Here is an 18,351-nt window from a genome sequence, read left to right as displayed (position 1 = left end):
GGCCTCAGTCTCCCCATCTGTACCGCCGCTGACCACCCTTGTCCACCCTGGAGAAGGAAGCAGGATCCCCCCACCTCCCGTACCCCCTCCCCACACCTGCTCAGACACCCTAGCCTCACGCATCCTCTTCCGGGCTCACCCCTAAATCAGGGCTGGGCCTACCTTTCCGATACTGCTGGGGTTGTCCTTGGCCTTGGAGGCAGCCCTAAGCAGGCAGGGGGGTGCAGGGGGCGGCCACAGCTGCAGGACCCCACTGAAATCCGTGGGGTAGGTGGAGGCACCGCGGGTGGCGGGGGCTGGTGGCGGGTGGGGCTTCTTGCGCTTGGAGGCTAGGCTGAGCTTCTGGGCGGCCCTGGGGAGGGAAGGAGAGGTGGGCGGTGGGGATGCACAGAGCTGTCCCTGTCACCCATCCGGCCCTAAAGGCTGCTGCCCAGCCCACACTTCAATTTCTCCCCCAGCCAAGTAGGGGCCCTGGGGCTGAGGCCACCACATCTGGTCCCTGGCGGCTCTGCCCAGTGGGGGCCTGGCCAGGTGACAGATGGGCAGACACAGGCCCCCATGCACCTCCCCGAACCCTGCGCTGAAGACATCCTCTTCCCGCCAACCTCCAGCAGCCCTGCATCAAGCCAGCAGCTGCTGCAGCGCCAGGACGGCGTGGGCTGGGGTCAGCCACTCACAGGCTGTGTGACCCGGGCACGCCGACTTTGTCTGTGCCTCAGTTTCCCATCTCTAATGTGGGAGGACATGACCCCGGAGGCCCTCAAGTGCAGCCCTGATGAGCACACGCGTTCAAGGCCCCCAGCACATGCCACCACTCGGGAGACACTCAAAGCCTGGATTGTCCAGTCCCCTCCCCACACCTCGATGCCCTCACCAAGGCCCCGGGGCCTACTGGAGATGCCACCCCTGCTGCCTCCGCCTCGGCCCCCCGCGGCCCCCTGGCCCAGTGAGGCGCCTCCAGTGAAGCCCTGACCGACCCCCCTTCTTCCCCCCTCCTGAGCCTGGCGCTGGAGCCCTGAGAATGTGGCCCCACCGCCCCCGGAACCTGCAGACCCACAGTCTGCCCCAGGCCACCTGCGCTTTAAATTCAGCAAGGGGGTTCTGGAGTACCTTTGAGAACACCACTGTTCTGGACCCTCGACACATGCACATGTACACACACACACACACACACTGCGGGCCCAGCACACTCCCGGCCTTGGCTGCCACTGACCCTCACGCAGGGCCCCCAGCCCTCCAGAGTTGGCCCAGCACGCACCCCCCAGAGCCCCTACCCTGGACTGTGGGCCACCAGGGCCACCCTGCACCCTCCCCATGCCTCCAGCAGGTGACAGCTGGTGACTGAGATGTGAAAGGACACACCCCCAGTGCCCAGACGGCCTGGGCCTCAGTGCCCCCTTCAGGTGGCAGAGCCCCTGGTGAAAGGGGCCCAAGGCCCGGCCGTGAGCTGGGCTCGGGGACAGAACAACCTGCGCACTGGGCCCAGGCGGCCCCTCCCCACGCCTCCCTCTCTCTCCTGCGTCCTACAGCACCCGGCCTCCTCCCGAAGCCCCCAGCCTCTCTGTCTGTTTGTCCTCCTCAAAGGGACCACAGGGCAAGGGCCAGCACACCCAGCCTCACAGCCCCTGAGCCCGCCTCCTGCTCACTCAAGAGACCGACCGCCGGCATTTCGCTAACTCCTCTCATCTTTAATAGCAGTTGTCTTTTAAGAGACCCCAGGGACGGCTTTCCTCCTAGTGAGGTGTCATCGCAGAAAATAAAAGTAATCTACGATGCGTGGTGGATCCTTAATAGAGCGGTGGCGCCGGCGCTGGCGTGCGCCCAGGCAGGGCAGGGGGCGAGGGACTGTGAGTGGAGCCCACGAGCTGTCCGGAGCAGCCCAGCCAACAGGGCGTGGGCAGCCCGCAGTCGGGGCTTGGTTCTCCAGCCACAAGCGGGCAGCGGGCAGCGGTGGTGTCCGCCCCCTGGGCAGGGCCTGCATGTCTAGGACCCTCTGACCACACGGGGCGTCGTGCACGTTACCCCAAGACCTGCCTGAGCCCACGTGTTCATAAACCTGGAAATGTCCCTGCACAGAGGGGTCCCGGTTCCCCTCTGCCAGAGGATCAAGTAGCAAATCAGGGCAGGCAAGAGGCCAGGGTGCAGAGGCCAGAGGGGCGAGGGGCAAGTGGCAACTGGCAGGGGCCAACCTAAACTGCAGTGTGACCATTTTGGGCCAGTAGTGGGGACCAGGGAGATGTGGGCAGGGACCAGGAGAGTCCAGGGCCATTTCATCAGAGCCTCACCTCCTGACTCCTCCCGCCCCGCAGGAAGCAGCAGCAGCCTCACCCCTCCTGCCTGGCACTGCCCCCAGGGCTGGGACCACGGGGAGGGTGGAGCTCCACAGGTGAGGGGTGAGGCCCACCTGGGCGGGGCGGGGTGGGCTGGGGAAGGGCGAGCGGGGCCCACAGACCTGGGTTGTGCCAGTAAAAGTCAAGGAGGCCCCATGGACTCATTTCCCATCTGTAAATGGTACATTGGTGCCTGTCCCCAGGAGTTCAGGAAAGGGCAAGACACAGGGACCCCTGGCACCAGCCTGCACTGGAGGGCATCCACGGGGCCCTCAAGCTGATGGGATGGGTCAGCAGGTGGCCATGGCTGAGCCGTGCCCGCCCACGCACAGCCGGCTCCCTGCCCTGCTCTAGGTCAGGCAGGATCAGCTGGGGAAACTGAGGCTGGCATCCTGAACCCACTCCCCCAAGCTTCAAGGGGATGTAATGGCCAAGGAGGACCCATGGCCAATGAGTGAGGCGCAGTGGGAGGCCGCAGCCACATCAGGCTGGAACCTCCGACCTACAGAGGCCACGGCCAGAGGGCAGGGCTTCCCCTGATGGGTCACACTCACAAGGCCATGGACAACCCTGCGTGCTCCTCGATCCTCTCAGGGGCCAGGGGCGTGCAGCACTGACCTCAGCCCCACCCGGGTCACCCTCAGAGCCCAGCAGTGGAGCACAGGGAGGTGTCCTCTCCACGGGCCACACCCAGGTCCCGCCTGGACAGAGGCTGGGCCGGCACCCTCTGACGTCCTGCCCGCCCCTGAAGTCTGTAATGTTAGTGGCCAGGCGTCTCTGCGCTGTGATCTGACCTCACTCAGGGCCGCCCCAGCCTCCCTCCCTGGCCCGCAGTCTGCCCCCAGGGGATGGGAGCCAAGAAGCTGCGCTGGCCCAGCCCACCCAGCCCGAGGGGTCCCTGCTCACCCAGGCTCGCCTCACCGGGTGTGACTCAAAGGCACGTCCCTGCGAGTTAGCAAGGCCCCGGGTGGGCACTCTCTCCTTTGATGACAGCCAGGCCCTGGGAAACTGGGACAAACCTGCAGCCGCTTGACACCTGCAGCTCAGCTTGCATGGTCCAGGGTGGGGGGTGGCCTTGGGGGACGGGCCTGCCCTCCTCGAGGGCCCCAGTCTTCCGGGGGCACAGACCCAGTTTCTGAGCAGTGAGGGTGAAGATAGCGGGGTGGCGGGTAGCGATGCCAGGCCTCACAGAGGCTAAGAGAACACACGGGTGCCTCGCTCAGGACCACGAGTGCCCACTGCATGGCTGGGGAGGGGCTCAAGGCAGGACCCGCTGGGATGAGGAACGCTGCGAGGTGAGACACGCAAGGAGGGTGTGGGGAAGTCGGAGGAGCCTGGCTCTCAAGGGAAGACTTAGAAAAGCAGGAACTTCACCAGTGCACATAGCCCTCCTCATCCTCAGAGGATGCTTCCTCCAGGAAGCCCACCCTGATGTCCCCAAGCTGGGCTTCCCCAGACCCTGTGCCTCCTGCTACTAGAGGAACCACTCCCCGCCCTGAGGCACCGGCGCACCCAGCGGTGTCCTCACCAGATGGGGGCTCTGGAGGGCAGGTGTTGGCCCAGCCCAGACCTGGAAGACGGGATGCTCAGGACACAGCATGAGCATGAGTGAGGGAGTGAGTGAACGGGTTCCGGGGACAGCCCTCTGAGCCACCAGCTCTCTCACCGCAACCCCGGAGGCCTTTCCCGGCTCATCGGCACTGGTCATTGATTCATGTAAACGGCAAAGGAAATATTTTGCTTTTTTACAAAGAAAAATTGCCTCTTCCAAACAAGAAGGCAATTTCACAGGCAGTTGGCCTTAACGGCGAGACCCTTAATTACCCGGAGGAGACAGACGGGACTGTTCGGAAGTGTGTGGGGGTCAGTTAGGGCCAAGCCAGGGCTCTCTAACTGGGCCGTGATGAGGCTGGTGGACCCAGCCGTGCCTCATGCCCCTGCCCCACATTCACCCAGGAAGTGTCCCCCACAGGCCCTGAGACCCCCCAGGATCTGCCTGTTGGGGGCCCAGGGCCGATAAGGGGGCCTTAGACCCCTGAGACCAGGGACCAAGGTCCCAGGAGCCCTGACCCCTGACCCCCACCATGGCCAGCATTTCCCGTGTCCCCTGGGAACTTCACACAGGGGCTGCAGGCTCCCTCAGCCCCACCTGCAGGTGGGGAGGCCTCTCTGCAGAGCCCCCCGCGCTGGGGGCCCAGCCAGAGTGCCCATGTGACTCTGGGCAGCCCCTACTCTAGTTCCAGATCCCTGCTGGGCGCCAGGCCTGACGTTCCAGGGGCAGGCGTCCATGCAGCCAAGGAGTAGGGGCTTCCACTGAGGCTGCAACGGGGCGGGGTACCTCGGAGTGCAGTGGGGTGTCTTGGTCCCAAGGGAACCACACCACTCCCCTGCCCTCCGCCCGCCGAGGAGACTCCCAGCAGCTCTCCTCAAGGCATCTGGACTCAGAGTCCAGCAGGTGACCCCCCGGAAAGACCCAGAAGGGCGGGCAGGAGAGAGCGCTAATGGAGGCATCTGGGAAGAGGGCAGGCTGCTGAGGAGGGGAGGGGAGGGGAGGGCTCAGGAAGGGGAGTCAAGGTCACCATAGCCTCGGGAGAAAACGGAATTAAAGGCGCAGCCCCTGCAGCCAGCCTTTGCAGAACTGTGCTGGGGTGGGCGCGCTGAGCTCAGCCACAGCCGTGGCCGCCGGGCCCCATCCCTGTGCCCAATGCCCCGGCAGCGTTAGGGAAACCCTGGGCACCCAGGAACCACCCCCACCTCGGCTTCCTGCTCAGAGGCAAGGAGCTCAGAGGTCGCTGATAGGACCCAGGGAGGCCCCAGAAGAGTGCCGGCCGCAGGGAGTGCTGGACCAACGGAGAACCCAAACTCCTCACCCCCCACCCCCTTCTGCCTCCACTCGGCAAACGCCAGACTCCTACTCAACCCTCACAGCCCACCTCGGTGGCCCACAGCACTGTGGACAGCACTCTGTTCAGCCCCTTCGCAGATTCTAAGCTGCCATCAAAGGCGGCCTCCAGACACCCCGCCTTGACTAGCTGGAAATTTCCAAGGGACAGGGATGGGCTGGGGTCAGCTCTGGCCTCCAGATCCCCAGTGAGGGGTAGAGGTGGGAGCACAGAGCACAGCCCAGCTCGTGCCTCAGGCCCCCACAGCTCCACGTCTCTTGGGGACTCTGGACAAGCCCTTTCTCTCTGAACCGCAGCCCCCCACCAACAAAACAAAGGAGTGCGTGTAGGGCTGAGGAGCACCCCATCTCGCCCGCGGTTCAGGGTGCTACAGCCCCAAGAGGAGGGGGTCTCCAGCCCGAGTCAGGCACAAGCTCAGGGCCATGTTTCCAACCAGGACGCCCGCCCCCAACGTGGCCCGCAAGCCTTCAAGAAGCCGCTGCCGTTCATTCAGGGTATCCTCGGGGTGGCCGACAGGCCGGAAGTAATGGCAGCCGGCAGCGCACCCCCTCGGAGAACCGGCCTCCCCCTGGCCCCAGCCCCAGCCAGTTTCTATGGTAACTTCCCAAGGTCAGCGGCAGCCCTGCTCTGCTGGAGACAAAAGGCAGCCGCCATGCGCTCTGCCGGGCCACAGGGTCGCTAATGAGCCAGAGTGGCCCCAGATCGCAGGCCCCTGAAGCTGATCTAACTATTCAGAAGGTCGGCCTGATGAGGGGGCGGCTGCTGAGAGCCCCAAGGGGCGGACACTAACACTAACGGGAGGGACAGGCCCAGCTGCAGAGGTTGGCCCCTCTCTCCCCGACACGGGGGCTCCTGAGGGTCCCAGCCGGGCTCTCCGCCCCTAAGCAGGGTGGCAGGCCGTGCTGCACTCCAACACGGTGCAGTATTCACCAGCCCAGGGCCCCAACAATGTCCCAGCACCCCCATCGCATGCCCCCATCACTTCCTGATCAGGCCATGAGGTCCGCCCCCACACCCTCTCTGCTTGGTGCCCTGCTCCCGCCCCACCCCACCCCTGCAGATGCACGGATAAGCTTAGCGCCCGGGCGCTGGGACTGCCAATGGGACGGTGAGCCTCCACGGGGCATGCCATTCTCGCCGTTCCATCCTGTAATTCAGTCCTCACAGAGGCTCAGCTGGGTCTGCAGAACCCGGGCCCTGCCCCGATGGGCTGAGGGGTGGCTGCTCCTGACCAGCTGGGGCCAGAAGAGACCCCTGCGCCCATACTCCCCTTCCCCGCTCCGCAGCTCTGCCACGCAGTGCCCCTGCCTGACAGGCCCCATCCTCACCAGGCCCTGGTGCCTGTGGGGCCACAGCGAGGCATCCTGGGGACGGCAAACCCAGGGCTCCAGCCACCCCCACGCCCTGAGCTCAGGCTGGGACAGGGACGCACTGGGCTCCTGGCCGACGTGCAGCTGGACGGAATAACGTAAGCACAGCCATCACTGCGGAATGTGCCAACAGCCACTGGGGAGGGGAGGGCAACAGGGGGTCTGGGTGCAGCCTGCCCTCCAGGACCCCTCCCCCAGTTCACCCCAGGCTCCTCCAACACCCAGGGGCACTCCCTCAGCCCCGTTCCACCCTCGTGGTCCCCAACTGCAGGGGAGCTGCCCTGAGGCCTGTGTCAGCTCTATGGCCCCAGCGCGCTGGCCCGAGCTAGGCCCCAGGACACCCACGGTTGAGCTTCCTTGTGCTGGACAAACCCTTCTCAGTGTTTCACGGACATCAGCCCACTGCACCTCACAGCAACTCTGAGAGCGCCATATGATAGGTAACCAAGCACAGAGAGGTTATGTGACTTGCCCGAGGTTGTGCAGCTCAGAAAGGGCAGAGGCTGGGTTCAAACCCTGTCCTTGGCTGCATCCCACCCCTAGGGCGAGAGGCCTCCAGCACACGCTGCCGTGGATGTGGTGGGAGGCCAGCTGGCCCACCAGCTGTGAGCTGCCCAGCAGCAGCAACCCCCACAGCACAGCTCCCTTCCGCTCGGCTCAGCAGCAGCAAGGACATGCTCTCCCAGGGAAGGTTCGCAGGTCATCGGGGCCAGGAGCCAAGGTCCTCGGCACCCCCTACTGTTCTTGTCCACGCTGTCCACACTGCCCCTGGGCCAGGCCCAGCCCTGTTGAGAAGCCCCCAGAGGACGTACCTGCTGAAGAAGGAGGCCGCGGCTGACGGGCCTGTGGAGCCCCCCGCCGGGGCACCTGGGGCTGGGGTGACCAGGGCCGCTGTGCAGGCCCCACCGCGGCCCCACGTCTTTGACACGCCGTCTGGGCCAATAGTGGGGGGGCCGTCTCGGACCGTGTCTGCCACCGCCACGGCAGCCACCGCCGCTTCAGCCTGGAGGGGAGAGGGGGCCCGAATAAGGAACAGATGTCCACCGCCCCAGGCCCCGCGGGGCGGGGAGGCAGACCTGCGTACCCCCAGCCCAGCACACTCCCTGGGGCCCGCACTCGCAGCGCCCTGCCCGCTCAGGGTGTGTAGGCGGTCTGCCCGGCACGGCCCCGTGCAGGAGAGGTGGATACAGGTGCCCACCCAACGCCCTGACCTTCCAGCCCCTACCCTACCGAGTCCCAGAAATGCAGTGACCTCAGTGGTCAGGACAGATGGACAGGGACCCCTGTGTCCCATACCCCAAGACCATCCGTCTGGGAGCACCCAGAGGCATAATTAGAGAAGACCCCACGATAAATATTTGTCACGAGCACTAAGTGTCCTGTGCATGACAATGGATGATGTCCCCGTCATCTGAAATACTACTCTGGCATTTCCAGCTAATTAGCTAAAATAAATTCCAGAAAGGGAGACAGCCTCGTAATGAAGCACAAATGTAATTAAATGTTCCCCAGGACGGCGCCGGGAAACTCAAGATCCGGCCACAGTATATTACATTTATGTGCACGTGTCGGGCCCTGGACCCCAAGGCCAGACCCAGCCCTGGAGGGGTGAGTGGCTCCTGGCAGGCGGGGGAAGCGGCCCGCCTCAGCCCAGCCACCCCAGTCCCATCTCCTTCCCCAAGGGCCCCCGGTCCCCAGCCTTCACAGCTCCCGACTACTGCCCAGTCCCTGCGGCCCCTGGCTCCACCCGGTCCCGAGTACTGCCCACAGCCACTGTCAGAGGCGTCCTCTGTGACTGGCCTGGCAGAGGACTGGGGTCCCCGCGCTGAGAGGCCACGGGCCTCTCTGGTGACCTTATGGGCAAGGTACCCAAGCGGCAGCCACTCTCTGGAGGGCCCAGTGTCCTTGGGGTCTCCCAAGTAATGCTTGGGGCAGCATCCCTCCTGACCCCAGCCAGGAGTCTCACCCCACCCAGCCCATGGTCAGCTTCGAACCCCTGATGGGACACAGCAAAACCATGTGGACAAAGGAAGTTCACAGAGAGCCCCAAACCTCAGGCTGGATGGAAGCCAAATGCCGCCACTCAGCCCCCAGGGCACCGGCTATTCCCCCAGGGCTGCGAGAAGGACAGGTCAGGAGCAGATAAGAGTGAACCTGGACAGCCCAAGCTCTCACTCGGCATTGTGCCAGCATACCACACCCTGTCACCTGTCTTGCCTCTGCCTATAGGGCAGGAACTCCTATGTACCCCTTAGAACCCAGCCTGGCCAGCCCTCTCCTTCTCCAGGTCACTCCCTGCAGCCATCCCAGGTGCCTGCCCCGGCCTCCCCCAGCCCTCGGACCTCTCCTCGGCCTCCCCCAGTCTGTCTAGTGCTCCTAATCCACAGAGTAATGGGGCCATGCTCAACCATAAGCACCGTATCCTCCCATTCCACCAGCTTTCACGAGCACCTAGAGCATGCTGGGAATCAGCAGGCCCCCGGAGGGTGCCTACACACCCACGTCCCTGTGTCTAGCACCTCGCCCAGCACACGGGAGGTGTTCCATAATCTGTCTTCCAGGAGCACACGGCCTGGCGGGGACACAGACGCGAGACAGATGGAGCCCACGGCCGGGAGGCAGGCCCTACACCTGAGGAAAATGAGGCCACGGAACAGAGGGGGCACCAGCTCACAGAGAACAGTCCGGAAGGAAGGTCGGCCCGGCCTAGGCCTGGGCAATGAGAACTGGAAGCTGCTCCTTTTCCAGGTGGCTGCAGAAGCTCAAGGCAAATGAGTGAAGGATGCCAGGACGCCCAGGGCTCCCTGACCACCTGGATGTCCATCCCAGGGATGATGTGCACGTGGTATGTCACTGTCCTCCATCTCGAAGGTGACTTCCCTTTTTAACACTTAACATATGTGCTACCCAGGATAGATCTGAATTCCTTTGTTGATGAGAGTCGTGTAGGAAAGAATTGATTGTAAAGTTACATCACGCCCATGTCGACCACCAGGACCTGAGCTCCTCAGAGCAAGGCTGGGTTTGGCTGAGCGCCACCGTGTCGTGGCCAGCAGCCCAGGGTCAGGAGCTCCAGGGGGCCAGGGCAGGATGGCACCACCTGTAGCACCCCTGGCACCCCCATCAGCTCCAACCAGCCCTGTGAGGGCTCTGCCTTGGGGTCCACACCAAGCAGCCCAGGCCAGGGCCAACCACAGTGTTCAAGGAGGCGCCCTGGACAGCGGGGGTCACAGTGGGGGTCACAGCGGGGGCAGACGCTGCCCCACGGCCCCCCACGCCCCTCCACTCACTCCCACAGAGCCCGAGCCACTCCGCCATCTCATGCCAGCCTCTCCACCTCCAGCCAGGACATCCTGGCACCACCCGGCAACACAGAAGCCCACTGGTGAGCCCGCGGCCAGCTCAGCCCCACACTGACCTGTCTCGGGAGTCCCGCACACACCTCGACTCCAGGGTCCCACGAGCTGCCGGGGCCGGTGGCACGGCCACGGCCGATTCCTGCCAGAAGCAGAGCCCGAGCATGCCAAAAGAAGCCGGGGGGCAGAGGGGAGGGCGGCGAGGGGGAGACCACAACATGGGGACAGAAGAAAAGGGGCAAGGGGTGGGGGGCGGCCAAACAGAAAACGTGATGGAGGTGCCAGAACAGCAACGAAAGAAAAGCGTGAAGAGAGGAGAGCGTGAGAGAGCCCGGCCCGGCGGCCGTCCAGACCCTCAGCGGCAGGACCCGGCCAGCCGAAGGCGCCCGGCAGCCGCGCGGACTGGCTCAGAGGGTGCTGCCGGGGGCCGGGCTCCATGGAGCAGAGCAGGGAAATGCCAAACTAAGCCGTTTCTTAGGCATCTCCAGGCCTGGACTCTCCGTCTACAAGATTCAGGCCCAGAGGACAGCGTTCGCCAGCTGCTCAGGATGACCTCCTTACTGGGCTGTTTCGTGTGGAAAGGTGGGGAGGGCAGCAGGGCAGGGGGCTATGGGGCAGCCGGGGCTGGATCTTCCAGACACAGTCTCAACCCTGCAGGGGGCACAGCAGCATCGCTCAGTGGGCGCGTGCCAGGCACCAGGGCCTCAGTGTGGGGCAGACCCGCCTGCCCCCTCAAAGCCTAGTCACCCAGAGGGTCCCAGGCTGGGGACGTCCTACCCCCTGCAGGTGCCCTGTCCCGCTCCCCCGTCACAGAAGCAGCTGCTCTGTGGAAGAGGGGCCATCCTGTCTAACCTCCACGCCCAGAGACGGGCACGGGCCGTGGGTCAGGTCAGAGAGCCAGGCCAGAACTCAGCCAAAACTCCCCACACTGTCCCTGCCAGGGCTCCTGGCGGGGGGTGGGGGTGCGGGGGGGAGGCAAGCAGGCTGGCACAGGGGCAGCAAGAGCAACCCCCTCAAGCTGGTGCCCCTCAACCTCCATGGACAAAGGGAAACTCTGCTCCTCCCAGGCCTCCACCAAGATGACCTCACCTCCTACTTTGCACATCAAAGTGGTGGACAGCACCTCCTCCGGGAAGCCCTCCAGCCTCCCCATCCATGCCAGGCCTCCACTGCCCCAGCCCCCACGGCCAGCTGGGAATCTTCTGTTCCGGGGTTCCTCCCCGGATTGTGAGCCCCAGGACCCCAGGGAGGCCTGACCCATGTCCACTGGACTCAGGAAGGTTTGCAAGGCTCTGCTGGCCTGGATCCGAGGCAGCAGCGCTGTTCACTCGTGTCACTCAGCCTCGCCCTCGGCCGCCCCCGCCGGGCGTGTCCACTGTGCTACCTCTAGCCTTCCGTGGGGCCAGGAGGCCTGAGCCTCAGTCCCATGGCGTCTGGCTGTATGATGAGTGCAGGTGCCCGTGAGCATCTGAGGGGCACTCTGTCAGCAGCCGGGAGACACGCCACAGTTCATGGCCATGCCCCAGGCCCTGGCAGCCTGGCTGGAGCAGGCCAGGGCCGGGGATGGGGTGGCCCCAGGGCAGCCGGGTGGGTGACGGGCCCAGAGCCCCCACAGGCAGCCTCTGTCTTCCACGGGAGCAGAGCTGCCTCTACCCAATGTCGTCTGGAACGAGCTGCTGGGCCATCCCGCTGGGCAACCCCCAGAGCAGCGAAGCATCTCTGGACACTGTGGAGGTGACGGGACCCAGAGAGGGCGGAGCCTGTGTTCCAGGACACGGTGTGAGCCAGGGGTCTGATTACAGCCTGGCGAGGCTGGCTGAGGGCTGCTCCATCGGGACTCGGGGCTCACCAGCAGCCACACCCACAGCAAGACCCCAGCAGGGCCATGGGGCAGGCTCCTAGCCACAGCACTCGGCGTGTTCCGGGCTCTGGGAAGCTCGCCTCCCCCTGCAAAGACCGTCCCCGTGGCAGGGCTGGCATCCTCCTCCAGCATCCCCTGCCGCTCCAGCCCCTCCTCTCTGCACCCCAGAACAGAGGCAGCTACAGCCCGGCCCACCCCACACGCCAGACCCACATTCGCGCCGGGGCCATGGATGGGTCGTGGCCGGGATTCACAAGGCGACTCTCCAGAAGTATTTAAGTCCAGAGTCCCACACGCAATATTTTAACCTTCCAGGGCCACCTCCGATGATCGATGCCCTGGTTCAGGGGCAGTTACCTCATCTGAGTCCTAAAGCCCTATTTATGGTTCCAGTAATTTCACTATTGATCACCAGGACCATTGTCTAATTATGAATCCATTCCCGCCCACCCCGAATGCAATCAGTGTGCACATAAAACAGCGTCGGGGCCTTAAACGCCCACGTTTCATGGTGCGCTGGCCGCCAACTAACAAAGGCAGAGACGGCCAACATCTGCCACGCTGAACTTCAGGTCAGACACGGCTACGGCCAGGCCAGCAGTGGGGAGACGGGAGGGAGAGAGAGGAGGAGAGAGGCCCCTTTGCCCCCAGCCTGCGGGGAGAAAGTCCCTCTGAGCCGGCTAGTCACCCCCAACCTCACCGGCTCCCACGGCAGCTCGCTCCCCTGCTCGGCCTCAGGCTCTCCCTGGGCCAAGGCCGACCCCTCTCTCCACCTGGTGTTCGAGGCCCCCCTGGAAGACGCGTGCTCAGCTCCTCAGGTAAGGAGCCGTCTAGCTATGCCCAGCAGCCTCCGCTGCCCCACCATAGCTCATACATCCCTTCGGGTCCAGCACCATGCCACCTCCTCCAGAAGCTGCCCAGCTCTCCTGGGTGGCCTCCCCACCTCAGTGCTGCCCCCAGCACATTAACCCTGGGGAGCCAAGCTCTCAGGCCCGGGGGCCCCAGGGAACACACAGCAGGGGCTGGCCTCCGTCTTCAAGGCCACACCCAGGGACTTAATCAATGGAAGAGTCAAGAGCAGCCAGGCCACGTCCAGGGGGCAGCATCACACCAACCGGAGGTCAGCTTGGTTCCAGATATTCTTCCCATGTGACCCCAGTGCACCCTGTCCCCAAGCTGCCAAGGGCCAGGGAGGCCCCAAGGACAGGGAGGCCTTGGAAGGACCAGCCCTACCAGTAGGTCAGTGGCGCCAGCTCCCAGCAAGGACAAGATCTCATCAAAGGCCACTCTAGAGGTGGTAACGTCCAGTCAGTGCCATCTCACTGACCTCAGAAGGGACAGCAAGCCCAGAAGTGGGGGCAGGGCTGGGGTCTGTCCCACATCGGGATTGTATGGAACTGCTCTAGCAGCTGGGGGCCCTCCCTGTGCCTCTGTCCCCTACAGCCTCATGGGGCTACACAGAGACCGCAGGAGATGTCTGCCCACCACTCTATTTCAGAGACACTCGCTGGGCAAGCTGGTGCAGCCAGCTCTGTAGCAAATGGAAAACATATCAAGCAAAAACAGCTTTCACAGCCATTCATTGATCTCTCTGCCACTGGAGTTCCGGGGGGTAGGTGAGACGGGGGCGATTCTCCGTGTCACTACACACATCTGTGAGGTGCCATCACTTAGTCCCACCTGACCTAATCCCCTGCCCCCACCTGTGCCCTCCCCATCACCTCCAGCCCTATCTCCTGATAAGACTTCCATGCTTCACACCTCCAGGGAGGTCCCATGCTTCACACCTCCAGGGAGGCCTAGATACTTCAAATCTCCAGGGAGGCCTGGGTGCTTCACACCTCCGGGGAGACCTCATGGTTTGCACATCCAGGAAGACCTAGATACTTCACATCTCCAGGGAGGCCTCACGCTTCACACCTCCAGGGAGGCCTGGATACTTTGCACCTCCAGGGAGGCCTGGGTGCTTCATATCTCCAGAGAAGCCTCATGCTTCACACCTCCAGGCCTCCACATAGACTGCTCCCTTTGCTTGGAGGATCCTTCCTACTTTATTTGCCTGGTGAACCCCTATGCTGAACACTGCTGGGTCGTCAGTTTCAGTCCTCAACGAAGCAGATGGGTGCAGCTGAGGGCATGGCATCCTCAGGAAAATGTATCCCCCTAGTCACGCAGGGCTTGGGCAGAGCAGCCAGTGCCTCCTGGGGAAAGGCCCCCCCCAAGCCAGCCCCCAGCACAGGTAACTCCATGTGCTCCCCAAACCCAGACCTACTCCCTCCAGTGTCCCAGGAAACCTCTGACCCAACAACCCACCCTCTCCTGATGTCTCATCCTGGTACTCCTTCTCCTACATGGAAAACTGGGGGATACAAAGGACACTTGGGAGAGACCCCACCAGCAAAGCTCTGTGGCCATGGAAAAGTGGCCAGGCCCCCAGGTCCCCCTCCAGAGCTGGCTCCACCTCAGACTGTGGGGCTGATGCTGGCATGGGGCTCTCTCTGAGGACATACGGTCCAGGTCGATGGCAACCACAGCACCCACTGGTACCCAGAGTTGGTTCCACAGAAGCCATGGCCACTGCTGTAGGTGACAATCTGGTCAGCCTGAGGAGAGGGATCTTTTGGTGAGGGGGCACTCTGCAGTCAGCGGAAGAGAGGCAGCTCCTGAGAGACCAGGCCCTGTGTGGGAGAGGGCTCAGACCTTCCGCCACTTGAGGGCCTCACCCTACACCCTAGGTTCCCTGTGTCAGCTGTCCACAGGGCAGGTCTGCGTTGCTCAGGCCATGCCCCTCAGGGCAGCCGGCATGACAAGAGACCCTGGAGGGGGAGGGACCACTGATGATCCCTCCACCCCCAAAACCCAAGGAAGAGGGTCTGATCTCGTCCCAGGAACACACGGGGCCCTTCCGTCAGCCCACCTTGCCACATGTGGTCTTGGAAGCAAGAGTGGCCAAACTGTCCACAACCACGTGTGCTGGCGCTATGTGGAAGGGATGCTCCAGGGGACGCAGGAGGACCCTGCCCACCAGCAGCTTGCAGGAGGACTTGACATGGGCCTTAGGAATGTCAGGCCTCCCCCAATGTCCTCAGCCCCCTTGCTTTAGGGGAGCCATGCTGCAGGGCTCCCACTGAGCCTGGCACCACGGAGTATGGCAAGATGTGGACAGGGACCCCGAGGAGGAAACTCAGTTCTGACCCAGCTGCCAATAGCCCTACCCAGTGGTCCCAAGAGGCCAGGAGCCCACCCTGCCCAGAGCACTCACCAGGCATGATGGCGGCAGGAAGCTGTTGACCCTCGAGACGCTCCACATGCCCTCCAGGCACTGCTGGGCCTGGATGGTGACCGTGCTCAGTGCTCCACCCAGGCCAGCAGGTGCCACCGACACCTGGACGCTGGGCCCGGATGGCCAGGCCAGCCCCTTCCTCCTGTCCTGCCCTGCTCGGCCTGGCTGCCTCCCTGCTGGGCCTGCCGGCACTGGTGCATCCTTCGGGCTGGTCATCGTGCCGGGGCTGGGGGACACAAGGCCGGGGCCTCCATGAGGGGCGTCGGAGTCCTCGCGGCCGGTAGGTGTCTGTAGCAGCCGCAAGGCCTCCCGTGTGAGCTGGTTCAGGTGCGTGGCACAGACGTCACAGCGGCGCTCGGCCTCCGAGCGGCACGCTGGCAGCTTGTCAAGAAGCAGAGCAGAGAGGCAAGGGTCCTGGGGGACAAGGGACAGAGGTCAGTGCCTGGGCACCAGGACCTGCCACCCACTCCTTACCTCCACGGTGCCAGGCCAGCTCATGCTGAGGCCGCCACATAATCCATAACAGATTAATAAGCCGCGGACAGTTTCGTCTACATGCGTTCAGCAGGAAAATAATTATCAGAGCTTAATAGTGAGGCCCGCGGTGCCCTGGACAACTGCCTACCCTCTCCCACCGTCATCACCACGCCCGCTCATGGCTAACGAGGCATCTGTGCTCCCCGACAACCAGCCCACAAGCAGCAGAGCTGTGCGGTCAAGGAGCATCCCGGAGGCGGCAGGCCGGGACAGTGCCACCCCAGCCCGGAGCCCTTCCACGGCAAGGCTGGGTGCAGTCAGAGCCCCAGGGCGCCAGTTGAAAGCAGCACCTATTCCAGAGCCACGAGGGCCCCCTGGCTCAACTCCTGTCGAGGCGGGGCTCGGGGGCTGCAGACCCTCTCCCTGCCTTTGCAGAGGCTCCAGCCCTGGGCAGGATCCAGAGGAGAGCGAAATGCAGTCCTGCTGTAAATGTGCCGCCAGAGGTCAGGACGTGCGAGCAAACCTGCAGGGGCAAGCCTGCAAGTCCCAGGTCAGCGAGAACACAGAGGCGCCCGCACAGGCCAGCAGGGAGGCAGGAGGCAAGGCTCGACGCCCACCACACTCCATCACAGGCAGGGGTTGGCCCAGGGGTCTGTGCTGCTTGGTGGCTTCCCCCGCAGCCCAGTCCACCCTGCCCTGCATTGGGTGGGGACACATGGGTCTCCCTAACCATGAGGCTGGTGTCCAAACAGGGCTAAGAACAGGAGTCAGGGGAGCCCAGAGGGGGCGCTTGCCTAGCCTGGAAGTCAAGGAGGGCTTCCTGGAGGAGATGACACCTGTGGAAGGAGGGGGAGGAGGAGGGAGCCAGTCCTCAGAAGGAACCACACTGGAGGGAAGCTATCAAGGGTCATATTGCCGGAGCCCATCGCCTAGCCCCAGACCTCTCCACCAGGCTCTGCCTCGGTGCCTCCCCGGGGCGGTCCTGTAGGGGTCAGGGTCCAAGCCAGGCCGGCCCCTTGGCATCCTCATCCCTTTCCCAAGGGGCGAGTCCAACTACAGGTGCCTGGCCACAGCTGCCCCCGGACAGAGCACTGGCCCAGCCTGGCTATGCCGCCACCACCCAGGACCTTCCCAGTGCCACCCCGACAGAGCAAACCCCAAAGGCAGGCCTAAGTCTCCACTTCAGCCAGCCGGTCAACTCCCAGGCCTCACCCCTCCGCCCTGCCACCAGCCTGGACCTGGCACAAACCCGCAGAGCCGGGGCCTTCCTCCCTCCCCGGCCACAGGCCATTCCCTGCTCGCCGGCTTGCCACCAGCCCCCAAGGGATTCTAGGCAAGGCCTGGCTCCAGTCCAACCGCCCTGTTGGCCACAAAAGGGACGATGTCCTCCCCAAACAACCACTCCTCAGATGAGGACGCTGAGGCCACCATGCCCCGGGGGTACCTCCTTCACCCAACCCAAGCCTTACCTGTGGCTGGCCCGACCTGTACCCACAGATGCCCGGGAGGGCTCCAGTGGGTGACAGCTGTGGCAGGGTGGCCTCGCTGTGAGGGGACACCCTGCTGGTCCAGCATAAGCCGGCGATTGCTCTGCTCCTGCATCCCCAGACCCCACTACGCTCCCTGCAATGTAAGCTCTCAGCCACAGAGCTGCTCTCCTCGCCCCCCCAGGCAGACAGGGCCCAGTGAAAGAGCGACCCCGGCCAGGCCACTGACCACCTGCCTGATTTATGGGCCACTCTGGAAGGCCTGGAGTTGCTCAGGCTGGGGGCTGGAGGGCCCCAGAGCCTCTGAAGTGCCCCGTGAGTCTGGTCCCAATTAGCGGACACCCCCACCCCCTCCTGCTCCCCTTCAGGAAATGCACCGAGGCAGCATGGGGAGCCCTGCAGAGCAGGAGGCGGCCGGTGGAAACGCCGAGGTAGCCCCGCCTTGGGGTGGCACACAGGCCATGAGTGGAATCCAGACCAGGCTGGGCTCAGACAGGGCCAGGCTCCATCACTGTCACTCCGCCTGTTTCCAGGCCCCCACTCTGATTACTCTGGTTTTTCCACTCAGCGGGAGGCTGCTAATGGTGGGCTGGTGTGAGGGGAAGGAAGCGCCGCCTGCTAGAGCCATTAACCCGACTTGAAAGGCGGCCCAGCCCCGAGGGCCCCCAGCCCAGCCCCCACCACCCCCAGGGCCAGTAGCCCATTGTTCCAGGGCCTCTGCCTGTCTTAGGGACCTCAGGCCTCTGGGGGAGCCGCTGGCACCCCCTCCATGGCCTGCAGAGGAGGAAGCAGGAAGGAAAGCCGGAAGCTGGGGGGCTGCTAACTGGCCTGAGCATGTGCCAGACCCCACCAAGGCCGGCCAGGCGTGGGGGTGGGGCACAGGAAGCCAGAGCAGCACCCCCCAGCCGCCCCTGCCCAGGCCCCCCAGCTGTGTCATCAGGAATTCAGATGCCGCTGTCAGGCAGGCCCTAGCCCCACCCAGGCCTCACTGACCATCCCCCCCACAGGTGGGGACCACAGGGTCTGCTCTGGGCCTGGGTGGGGCACCCGGTTCAAGCACCAGCCTCAGGGGAGGCAAGCCCAGGACTGCCTGGTCACCTGCTCGGCAAGCCCAGAGCCCATGGCTCATGTGCTTGCAGCCCAAGGAGGCCCCGTCCTGCCCAGCCCTTCCCCCAGCAGGACCCCGGCTCTCCCCCCAGAGGCCCAGCCCAGACACACCCAGGCCCTGCCCCACAGCCAAAGCCCACTTTGGGGCCAAGCACCCCTCTCCAGCTCTAGGAGCCA

General features: G+C 64.2%; 1 protein-coding gene across 6 annotated transcripts in view; it reads right to left on the bottom strand.

Annotated features, from left to right (window-relative positions):
* The window catches only part of KIF26A (kinesin family member 26A), a 45,522-nt gene that overhangs the window by 13,884 nt on the left and 13,287 nt on the right, over positions 1-18,351 (bottom strand). For 4 of the 6 annotated variants that reach the window (XM_070250295.1, XM_070250297.1, XM_023628515.2 and 1 more), the window contains exons 3-5: positions 15,083-15,517; positions 7,416-7,606; positions 163-352 (exon numbers count right to left, since the gene is read on the bottom strand). In XM_070250295.1, coding sequence (XP_070106396.1) covers positions 163-352; positions 7,416-7,606; positions 15,083-15,517 — 816 coding nt within the window. The remainder of the gene's footprint in view (positions 1-162; positions 353-7,415; positions 7,607-15,082; positions 15,518-18,351) is intronic. The other 2 variants (XM_070250299.1, XM_070250298.1) reach the window with 2 other exon arrangements.

This window comes from Equus caballus, chromosome 24 (genome assembly GCF_041296265.1).
Source record: "Equus caballus isolate H_3958 breed thoroughbred chromosome 24, TB-T2T, whole genome shotgun sequence".
NCBI lineage: Eukaryota > Metazoa > Chordata > Mammalia > Perissodactyla > Equidae > Equus > Equus caballus.
The sequence above is the reverse complement of the archived record's forward strand: the minus strand, read 5'-3'. Positions and strand labels throughout refer to the sequence as shown.